This window comes from Oryzias melastigma, linkage group LG7 (genome assembly GCF_002922805.2).
Source record: "Oryzias melastigma strain HK-1 linkage group LG7, ASM292280v2, whole genome shotgun sequence".
NCBI classification, from domain to species: Eukaryota; Metazoa; Chordata; class Actinopteri; order Beloniformes; family Adrianichthyidae; genus Oryzias; species Oryzias melastigma.
Window position 1 is genome coordinate 22,510,123 of NC_050518.1, and position 11,802 is coordinate 22,521,924.

Sequence of the window (11,802 nt, forward strand, 5' to 3'; positions counted from 1 at the left end):
ACTTTTGCTTCCAAGGAAGCCGACTTACCTCTGATCTTTCTAATGAGTCACAATGAAAAATTCCAGGTTTTTCTGATGGACTTGAACCTGGGAAACAGATTGGAACACAACACTTGCAGAATGATGTGAAACTCGTATTCTTTTAAGAAATAAATCCTTAATTTACTTTATATATATAAATGAATAATCACATGACGGGTGTTTAAACATCATTATCTCCATCCAAGGAGTAACACGCTTGACTGCGGAGGTTTTCATGCGGTGCTGCCTTACAGAGATCTTAATACCAACTCTGAATAATTCAGGAACAGTGGGGTCATTTCATTTGCTCTTTTACAGTTTTAGTAATTATGAGCGGATTGATTGTTCTTTTAAAGAGCTTCTGTTTCATCCAGACACAGCCCTGGGTTTTCTCCTGACTTCAGTTTCTGATTGTCATGCAGGTATTGAGCAGGTAAGTGACAACAAATAAACCTTTATAAAAATACTCAGGTTAAAGGAGATAATTAACCATTTAATTGTAATTATAAGGTTTGATGCTTCATATCAGAAAGTTTCAGCCTGAGGTTGAAGTTGTTAACTGAATCGACCTATACCATTATAAAATCATTTCAAAATATATTCAATCGATCTGTTATTGATCTTGGAAAATAACATTTGGATTGAGGAACAGTATTTACTATAGTGTAAAAACGACCAATGGTTCTAATAAAGCTCTGTTTGCAATATTTTTATATGGAAAAATAACAATAGGCTGAAATTTACCAAACTAAAATGTGAATGGATTTGACATTCATTCTTGTTTACTTGTTTGTTTGTACGCATATTTAATTTACACTTGAAAAACTTCACCTGCTGGTCCGTATTTCTCTCTGAGTCGTACTGGTGGAAGTTTTAGATCTGGCTCAAAAGGATCCAGTATCAACTACAAATTATGATATGAACCGAATTATTAAGATAAATTGTTACACCACTTTCTCAAACTTTATTTTTTTATTTAACTCAATTAAAAGATTTTTTTAAAGTTATAGTTTTGCTGAATTTATTTAAATGTCATGACCTAATTGTTTATTAAAAAAAATCTTAGCTAGCTGCAGTGTTTCTAAGCACAACCCCGTCCCAGATTTTTGATTCTTTAATTTAAAACTCCACTTTAATTTAAAGCTCCACTGGGCTTTTAAAATGAATTTAAATACATATTTTCTGTTTATTTTGGGACAAAACAAAGCAAAGCAATGCAAGACAAAATAAATTAAAATAAAATAAATTAAAATAAAATAAAATAAAATAAAAAGGATTCAAATAAATAAATTAGTCCTGGAGAACCCATGGGGGAAAATTTGGACCATGTTTTTACCTTCATTTGTTTTTTTTTTACATTTTTAAATAATATTTTTTTCTTCTTATTTTATTTTTAACAATTTTTTTGTTTTATTGTTTCTTTTTCCTTTCTTTCTTTCTTTTTGTTTTACATTTTCAAGCATTTCTTGTTTTATTCATTTTTTTCTTTTTTAAAAAAATAATTTACTTTTTCATTCTATTTTTTAAATGCTGTTATTCGTGTTGGCTAAAATGATCAAAAATAAACTAAAAATATCAATTCAATTTGGAAAGCTCAGAAGAACATCGTTTCTTGGGTTCTGCAGGGCAAACTATGAAATGTCTGCTTCATTGTCACAGTGTGGTTTTTAGTGACACCCAGTGGCGATGTTTAGAATTGCACCTAAAAGAAGCTCCCTTCGGCTCCTCCTTTCCAGTAATCCCCTACGTGTAGTTCTTCCCCAAAACCGAAGGAAACTATAGTAAATACAAAGTTTATTTCCTGAAAATGAATGACCTCATGACATTTTGATATCAGAAAAATAGCAACACACTCAACCAACACTGCATGCATCAAACCTCACGTCGGGTAAAGAAGAGACTAACATATGAGGCTGAGAGGTAAGAGATCATCCGACCTCCACTTTTTAATCCAATATTTTACTTGTTATCAAATCTGAATCAGCACACAGCAGCAACAATCTGTATTTGAGCTGTAACACACTGGCGTTTGTCAGGTCGACAAAGAGTTGGTGCGATGAAGTCAAATGCCTCTGAAGATTTTATTTTGGCAAGCACCTTTTCAAAATAGAGCAAATTTGACATGTCTATGTGTGATGAAGAATAAAATGATATATCCATGCAAAATTCTTTGTGAAATGTACATACACGTTCTTATTGCGATAAAGATTAGGTGTGACTGAAAAATTATTGGCTTTTCTTTCAATTTTTTTTTTTATTTGTAGAGATTTATTATTGTATTGACGCCTCCGCACTCCCCTTATTTTTGTTTAGTCTCAGTTTTTCGGTCTATTTGCCAGCATCATTTGTAGAAAGATCGTTACACAGAGTTAAAAACGTTTGGCATGTATGGAGTCACATGGTTTCCTCTTAAAAGCAGTAGAAAATCAAAACGTGTAGGAAAAGAAAAGGACATGGAAATAAAACCTGGAGGATTGAGAACAGAAATGTGTGTTATCCTGATATTGGGCTGGAAAAACATCTTGGATCAGGTTATAAAGCCTGTTTACAATCCCCCCGTTGTTCATTTCATGTTTAATGTCCCTATTTTTATCAGTTTTTATTTATTGAAAAGGAGCATCTGGCTTCCTTTTGCTGTACGAAACAAGAGGAGAAATCCACAAAGTGTTCAGTCTGTTGATGCTCCAGGCACCGTTCGGCTCCTCGCAGGCTCTCCTGCTTGAGTCTTTAGTATTTCATAATAGGTCCAAACGCTCTTCCACTCGCCTCACATCGGACGTGGAGTCTCACACGGCTCATACGGTGGTGACCCTCATCACCACCTCCCGGTTGGCGGCGGCGCTGATCCGCGGGTCGTTGGGCCTCAGCTGACTCAGGATGTGTAAGATGGTGTATCCACAGTGGTGGTTCAGAATAGTTCTTAGCCTCCTGCTGTGCCGCCCGCCGCCGCTGCTGGCCACGCCGTGAGGGCTGGAGCGGGAACCGCGGGCGCCAGTCTTACTGTTCGAGCTGAGCGGGTCGCCCAAGTCTTTTGATTTCTCATAGTTCAGCACCTTCCACTGCTGATTGACAGCCTGCCATCGCTTGAAGATGCGGTACACCGACGATCCCTCGTGGATGATGAGGCCTGGGCGGGAAAAAAAACAAAAAAAAGAGAGAAAACATTGAAGCGGTGTGAAGGACAGCACTTGAAAGATGATAAATTCCCACTGATGTACTTCAAATATGAAGGTACGTGGATGGCAGCGCCGCTATCAGCATCACAGAACATTCTGAGGATGAGAATAGACAGTTGGCAAAAACCATGGCACAGATATCTCATGCCATCTGTTCTCAGTGTTGTCTTACACAGGCAACTCATAATTACGCAAGAGCAGCCGAGCCAGTCGCACCTTAAAAACAATCTTTTGTTCAGAGCTTCATCAACAAAATTTGTTTGGCTTTTAGCGCTGCTGTCATCTCCTACTTCAGCACCATCTGCCTGTTCAGTTTAGTAATAACCTCAACCTTACTTTGTCCTTGCATAATCCAACCTATCCTTATTAAAACATTCTCCTCCACCTCCTGCTTTCTTTGCTGTCCTTGTTGTTGCATAACTCTTTGTCATCTCTCAAGCCTGTTTTTCTTCCTTCAAAAGCCTCGATGCTGAGGCGACTTGCAGCACGTTGTGTTGGACGTGTACCTATGCAGACGATGTCCATGAAGCCGTACATGCCGTAGCAGATTTGGAAGAGCAGGTCCTGACGCTGCCACTTGGCTGAGGGGCTGAGGGAGGACCAGATGAGCCAGGAAATGCTGGCGATGAGGAAAAGAGAGCCCAGGATGATGGCGGCGATCTGCACCTTCTCGATCACCGTCAGAGAGATGGCCTGCCACTGCGGGAAGAGGAGTCATTTCTTTAAGTGATGATACCATTAGAATCAAATTTCCCAACACCCTCACAGCCAAACAGAATCTGTTATTAGAAAAACACATATATTTTTTATTTATATCTGCAAAATCTACATTATTTTTTAATTTAGGGATTGTTTTTTTTCCTTGATTTTTGCTCTAAAACAGGAGTCCCCAAACTTTTTCTTGTCAGGGCCACATAACTGTTTTGTTCTCTGATGGGGCGGGGACGGTTTGTAGGCTAACAGAAAAAGTGTAACAATCACAGACTAAACGTAAACATTTACGGTTTTCCAAATTTTACCAGTAAATTTCTGCCATCTTCACAGAAAAAAATAATACTGAAATATTTTAAGAACTAGATGTGTGGTGTTACCTGCGATAGAATAATAGCTGAAGATGCTTAAATTGATAGCTAAAAACACTGAAGCTGATAGCAGAAAATGCTAAAGTTTATAGCAAAAAATGTTGAAGGTGATAGCTGAAAAAGCTGATGCTGATAGCTGAAAACGCTGAAGCTGCTTAAATTGATAGCTAAAAATGCTGAAGCTGATAGCTAAAAACACTGAAGATGATAGCTGAAAATGTTGAAGGTGGTAGCTGAAAAAGCTGATGCTGATAGCTGAAAACGCTGATGTTGATAGCAGAAAATGCTGAAGCTGATAGTTGAAAATGCTGAAAATGCTTAAATTGATTGCTGAAAATGCTGAAGATGCTTAAATTGGTAGCTAAAAACACTGAAGCTGATAGCAGAAAATGCTAAAGTTTATAGTTGAAAATGTTGAAGGCGATAGCTGAAAAAGCTGATGCTGATAGCTGAAAACGCTGAAGATGCTTAAATTGATAGCTAAAAATGCTGAAGTTGATAGCTGAAAACGCTGAAGCTGATAGCTGAAAACACTGAAGATGATAGCTGAAAATGTTGAAGCTGATAGTTGAAAATGCTGAAAATGCTTAAATTGACTGCTGAAAACGCTGAAGATGCCTAAATTGGTAGCTTAAAACGCTGATGTTCATAGCTGGAAACGCTGAAGTGGATTGCTGAAAATGCAGAAGTTAAGAGCTGAAAATGCTAAATTGGATTGCTGAAAATGCTGAAGCTGATAGCTTAAAATGCTGAAGATGCTTAAATTGATAGCCAAAAATGCTGAAGTTGATAGCTGAAAATTCTGAAGCTGATAGCTAGCTAAAATATTAGCAAAGTGCCAAATTAGAGGAATAAACTCAAAAAAGATTAAATTAGCCAAAACAGCTAGCATGTAGCTGAAATATTAGCTAAATACCAAATTACCCTAAAAAACTGGAAAAATGTCTTATTTAGTAAAAATTGATTTGGGGGCCGGGCCAAATGTGAAGGAGGGCCGGATCAGGCCCGCAGGCCGTGGTTTGGGGACCCCTGTTCTAAAATACTAATTGAGAAGACACACATGAACAGTTTTACACAATTAGGTAATGTTTTAGCAGTGTGTGTTTGTGCAAGCTCGTTGCATAAGGTTACACCAGGGAGATGGTTCCAATGTTTTGGCCACATTTTATTTAATCTTAGATAATATCACAAGCATTTCCAAGGACTATTGAGAGTTGTGTAAAATGTATCTAAATTTCCAGTCTGTGAATTTTGTTATTTTGTTCGGTCACTGACGTCTCTTTTGAGTTTTTCTCCTGGTTGCGGTCAAACTCGGATTTAAGCGGTTAAATCTTTGGCAGATCAATTTTCATTACGTTTTTCTATCCTCAGTATATTTAAGACACTGGATTTTATTTCAGAAAACAAACATAAGCTTAAACATTTTATTTTAGCACATTAAAATATTTGGGAATAAAAATTTCAACTAGGATTTCAATGTAAAACATCCACTGATAACAAATCCTCTTTGGTGACAGAGTTGCTGGAGCCTATCCCAGCTACTGAACATATGAATGTCAAATAGTAAAATGTCACCAATTGTTTGGTTTTTTTTATCAAAAAGTGCCAAAAAAATTAATTAATATTTGCAGTTTCACATAAAATATTTCTAACTTTGTATCTAAGTAAATATCTAACATTCTAAGAAACAGATTTTTTTGTCCTCTGCAGGTTTCAGAAATTTTAAAAGTCTGTTGTAGTTTCAAGGCACAGATTGTCCCACAAGATCCATGGCTATCAAACAATCTCAAAAGTAGGTCAAACCGTTTTAGACTGTATGTGGAGCAATTTTTGAACAGCTTTTTTTTTGGCAGGTGTCTTTTGTGAGCAAAGAACCAGCAGGCTGCCGTTTACTTGAAGACCCAATCTGGTGAAAATTGTGTTTTTGTGTTTTTAACATGTTTTTGAAGAATTTTTCTAATGATGGAGGACGCATGTGAGGAAAATTAAGGTTAAAATTGAATTTCTGAGTTTTTATTCAAGTTGTTGTGAATCAGGAGCTGACAAAAAAATGCTGTTTGAAAAAAACAGTTGTAGCATGGAAGCCACAATAACCTCCAGCTCTCTGCTCCGCTCCATTCTGATGCATCCACTTGTAGACAAATAGATCCATGAACGTCTTTGTTTCCCTCGTCTGAGCTGGAATTTGGATCAAAATATGTACGGCTAGATAGAAATGATATTGTTCGCCATTTTTATTGCACCGATAATGTTAGTTTGGGGCTGTGAGGGGCTCTTAGCTAGCAGTAGAGCATCTAAATGGAGAGCTCCCAGGAATGAGAACTTAAAAAAAATTATAATCATCAATTTTTTAATTTTTTTATCATTAAAAAGAAAATGAAAGATTATTTTAATCTTTAATGTTTTTTTTTATCAATTTTTAAAAATGTTTTTCTATTTTTTTAATTACACAGTTTAACAATATATAAATATTATTAATTTTTTGAAATGTTTTGAATTTCTAATTTTTTTTAAAATATGATTTATTTATCATTAAAAAGAAAACGACACAGGATTTTTTTTAACAATTTTTTTTTTTAAGTTTTGAATTTCTACTTTTTTCCAAATATTATTTATTTAGTTATTTATCATATTGTATATTTATCATAAAAAATAAAACAACAGTTTTTTGTATTTTCAAAAGTTGTTATTAATTTTTTAAAGAGGTTTTGAATTTCAATATTTTTTCTTAAAATTATTTATTTATTGATTGATTGATTATTTAACAAAAAAGCACCACAGGGTTTCTGATTATGGCCTAAAATGGCATCACAATTATTAAAGGCCACTGCAACAGAGTAGGAGTTTAAGAAATTCAGAGGTAGTCTTTAGTTAGAGGCTGTGGGAAAAATAATTTCCATGGAAATTTCTCTTACATAACAATATATTTTTGTGGGGTCAACGTAACAAAACTCCCCTTTCTCTTTGACTCACTCTATCACGGAGTTGAGTCAATAAGAAATTAGGGATTATCTGTCCATGTAATCTACTGAATGTCGATGGTCCCACCAAAAGCTGAAGCAGACAGAAGCTGCTCAAGTTTGAAGCAGGATTCTTGTATATTTTCAAACGGGTGAAGACGCTGATATATTTCAAGTTTCCCAACTGTTTTGATTGGCTGCTCACTCTGTGCTTTCATTTAACACATGACAAAAACTAGACGTGCTCTAAAATGATCTGCCAGTAGTTTATGTAATTTGTCCCCAGCGAGAAAAACCCACAGATGACAAACACATCACCTCCATAGGTTTTCTTGGCTGCGTCGGAGAAGGAGGGCAGACGGACGGTGACGCAGAGGGAGAATGTGTCGGCACAATATGGCAAACAGTCCTCACACCAGCGACAGGCCTGTGATTTGTTCCATCAAAGAGTGTGCTGCTGCAGCAGCGTTTGTACGCTGACTAACTTATCAGAAAAGGTCACCGACAGCATCAACTTTGTCTGTGCGATGTTTTCTTCCTGCCTGATTATCGCTGGTATTTTGAGAGCTATTGCTTCACACAGCAGAGGAGCTGGTTTCCAAACACATCCGTGCTTTCATGTTTCCTTCTGGAAATCTTTTTTATTAACTTCAAGATCATCGTTTTTGAGTTTAAAATAATATGAAATGATACAACATGCTGGTTTATAGTGTAGAGATGAATCCTCTTTTTGTACAAAATATAAGGAATTTAGAAAATAGAGACAAACTCAAAATGTTGCAGTTCCTCAAATGACCACTGGGGTCGTTATTTCAAATAGAGCAGTTTCCTATTGACTTCCATTTTTAAAAGTTTGACTTATTTACTGGTTTTTAAAAATTCTATTCTCCTATTTTTTCTATAACAGTTAGGGCTTTGATGAAGAGAAAGATTGATAATCGTGGAGTCAAACAGTATATTTTAAGCTGCATTCACACCGAGCGCAGTTTGTATTTCTATGTTAAAGGGTAACCAAACAGTACAGTTGGAGCCTGACTCCACCCACCGATGAAATTTTAAAATCCAGTCCGAAGGGTGGGGCTGGGGAACAGGAATGTTATCATTACTGGAGCTGAAGATCATGATATAGGACTTCTGAAATGACCTTGGACTTGACCATTTAGAAAATTCAACTGTGATACCTGGTTTCAACCTGTAGGGGGCAGCACAGAGACTATAGTAGACTATTATTTTTAGAATTCTTCAAGTTTATTTTAAATTGCCAAAAAATTGTTGTAGACCAGCAGTCAGCACTTTTAAAGTCCCATTTATAGAGACAAAAAAGTTGATTTAGGGTTTGGTTACCCTTTAAGTCAATGTATTGACACGATCAGAGCTCCTACAGTACAAAATGAGCAGTAATGGGATTTGGGTGTCATCACTTATCAACAAATAACCAGGTACTCAGCTTTGGCTGTGCACTGTAAAAAGTGAAACATCGGATGAGTTAACAACAGCTTTGTGATTTGTTACATTGAAAAAGATTAGTTTTTATCAAATTTAACCATCAAGTCAAAATTTTAATTTAATAACAATTTTAAATGCAACAAATTAAAACTTTTGTTAATTGCTCAAATGTTTCACTTTTTACAGTGTGTCATGTTCAAGGGTGGAGTCCGAAACCAACATGCAGGAGAATCTGATTGTTCTCCTGAACTTTATAATATTTTTAATTTTTGCAACAAGACAATTATAAAAAACCTTTTTACACTTATTTTTTCCTGTTTGGACTAATACAGGACAGCAAGTCATAAGTGGATCACAGAGGTGGAAGTACCACTGAAAGCAGCCGTGATTCGGATGCAGCTCCTGCAGTAGATGGTGAACCTCACCGGACTGGGGGAGTCTCTGAATGTTCTCATAAATCCAGATATGCAGACGTGATTATTATGGGTGTGTATTAGCAAGAATCTGGTGATATGATACATATCACGATATATCCCAAGAGTTTACCAGTCATTTTACTTTTTTAAAGTGTATTACTTAGAAAAAACCAAGTCATACTAAGTAGCAACAACAAAAACCACAAGGCTAACTGAGCATTTAACACAAGCTGGTTCTCGATACGTCTTGTTGTTCTGGTCCGGTGTGCGCTGTGCTGCCAACTAGCAGTCGAGGGTTTAGGTGGGAAACAAAACTAAGACGCTGAAAGATTCTTACAAATAATTAATTAAACATCACATTTTAAATCGACACAACTATGGCCAAATATCACATAATCGATTTTTCCCTACACCCCTAGTGATCACCAATGTCTTTGTAGAGCTCTCCAAAAGAAATAAACCCGATCACCCAAACATCATCCATGTCTTCCACGCTTTATAAATAAGACACAGACATTGCTTCTATGCAGCAATAATGCTAAAGACTTTTGGCGGAAGCCCCTCCCACATTTTTGGACACGTTGTTTGATCGCTCACGAGAAGCAAATTTGACGAATGAATCGTGTTTGATCACGTTTTGTGTAAAGACATCTTTAAATTGTGGGATTTTTTTCAAGGTCAAAAAGAAATTATAAAATGAATCGTTGAAAATATATACTCCACTTATGTTTGTCTTGAATAATAAACTTAATTAATGAAAAAGAAAAAGTTTTCAGTTTGTAATTCTGTTGTAAAGCTGACTAGTGGCTATCATCTTTTGCTTGCATCGTGAGCTGACTTGGCTCCAGCTACTTTCGTTTATAGACATGCTTCACTCCGGAAGTGAAAGCCTCCTTTTCTAGAATCAATCAACTGTGGTTCTTCTCACTGGTACCTGCAGTGGGTTCTTGGTGCTGATGGCCAGGACCTGGTACTTGAAGTAGCAGAGCTCACAGCTCCAGGATCCCCTCTCGCTTATCCAGCGGATGAGGCAGGGCTGATGGGTGCAGCGCACAGAGCCGTCGCAACGGCACGGGCTCAGCAGCTCCCCCTGCAGGAAAGACAAGGAAATCAACGGTTAGACATAAACCAGCTCTTTAAACTTTCCCATTCTGATCAACTTTTGATCTATTGTAAAAGTATGAGGGGCCGTACAAGACATTATTTATTCTGAACCATTCACATACATATATACTCTCTTACGCATACATACTGTATATTCTCTTGCACATACACATACTCATATAAAAGCGTTCACAGTGTTCTTTTAATTATGATTATGCCGTTTTTAGGCAAAATCATGGAACCTGTGTTGTTTTCTTGGACAGTTTCTGTAAGAGTTCATCAGAAATTTCCATCTGAGTTGTGGGCAGGACTGTTGACAGATTTCTCTTTTTTTACACTTTCTGCTGCTCCTTAAAGTTATTGATAGTGTTTTGCTAAATTACATAACCTTCATTAATGTTAGTTGAAAACAATTAAACTCAAAGTTTCAACAAAACGATGCCATCAATATTTATATTTGCAAATTAGCGAGCCATTTCTGTAACCAATATAGGCATAAAATATTCATGATGCTTTACACATCAAAATGTTAATGTCTAATTCATTTAATTCTTTACAGTGAACATATTTGTTGAACACATCAGTAATGTGCGGTCTCTCAAAGAGCTCTTGGGCAAAATCTGCAGCACTTTTACCACTTATCCTTTCATTTACTGACTGGAGACTCATGTGTCACAGGCTGTCCTTTCGCCGGATAGAAGTGGCGGCATTTTTTAGCGACAGTTCAAAGAAACAGAGAGAAAAAAAGCCACTTTGTTGCAATTTTCACATTCCCTCAGAGGTCTAAAATAGAAGGTACATTAGTCAAATGAAATCAGCTGAACTGTGTTTTTCCTCCCTGATGGATCTGGACGGAGATCTAAAGCAGGAAGTGTGAATCATCTGCATTTATGAGGAATCTGTTCATGTCTACTCTCTTATGCTGCTTTTTTTATGACATGCTCATTGTTTGAACTCCTGGCTTAGTTCTCTGTATTTTCTGTGTCTTCCTGTTTGACGGATGACAGAGCAGTAACACTAGAAGGTGCATTTAGGTGCTAACAGAGTCTGTGTGAGTTCTGCAGGTTCTGGCTGTTTTCAATTGTGTCCTTGAATGTTCGCACAGTTCAACAATCAGTGTTTTGTTGCTTTAATGTCACAACACTCCTGTCAGGACTACATTTCTTTGTCATCAGGGTGTTGTGTTCTCTGCTGACTGGAGCTGCACAAATGTGCCGCATCCCAGCCAGAATTCAACAGTTTTTCTGATGCATGAGTCTTTGCTATTATGGCGTTAAATGTTTGTTAACAGATTTTCTATTTAATTAATTTGGATCAGCATTTAAGAAGTCTAAAAAGGAATATAATAGAATAGTTTTTATTTGTCTTGTGCAATGAAATTAAAAAGAAATTCAATTTTCTGAGTGCAGAAAGCAATAACAATAAAATATAAAGTATAAAACAAAGTGCTAGTGCTAAAATAAAACGATATTCCTCTTTAAATATATATATATATATATATATATAAAAAATAATAAAACCAAGCGCACATCTCCCATTATACATACATGATCCATACTAATGCACAGACACTTCAAATTGATTTTAAATAGACTTT

At 36.4% G+C, this 11,802-nt stretch overlaps 1 protein-coding gene across 1 annotated transcript in view; it reads right to left on the bottom strand.

Annotated features, from left to right (window-relative positions):
* Positions 1-1,802: 1,802 nt before the first annotated feature.
* march9 (membrane-associated ring finger (C3HC4) 9) overlaps positions 1,803-11,802 on the bottom strand; it is a 33,587-nt gene continuing 23,587 nt past the window's right edge. Inside the window, exons 2-4 of the mRNA XM_024293364.2 lie at positions 10,036-10,191; positions 3,704-3,896; positions 1,803-3,148 (exon numbers count right to left, since the gene is read on the bottom strand). Coding sequence (XP_024149132.1) covers positions 2,817-3,148; positions 3,704-3,896; positions 10,036-10,191 — 681 coding nt within the window. The 3' untranslated portion in view covers positions 1,803-2,816. The remainder of the gene's footprint in view (positions 3,149-3,703; positions 3,897-10,035; positions 10,192-11,802) is intronic.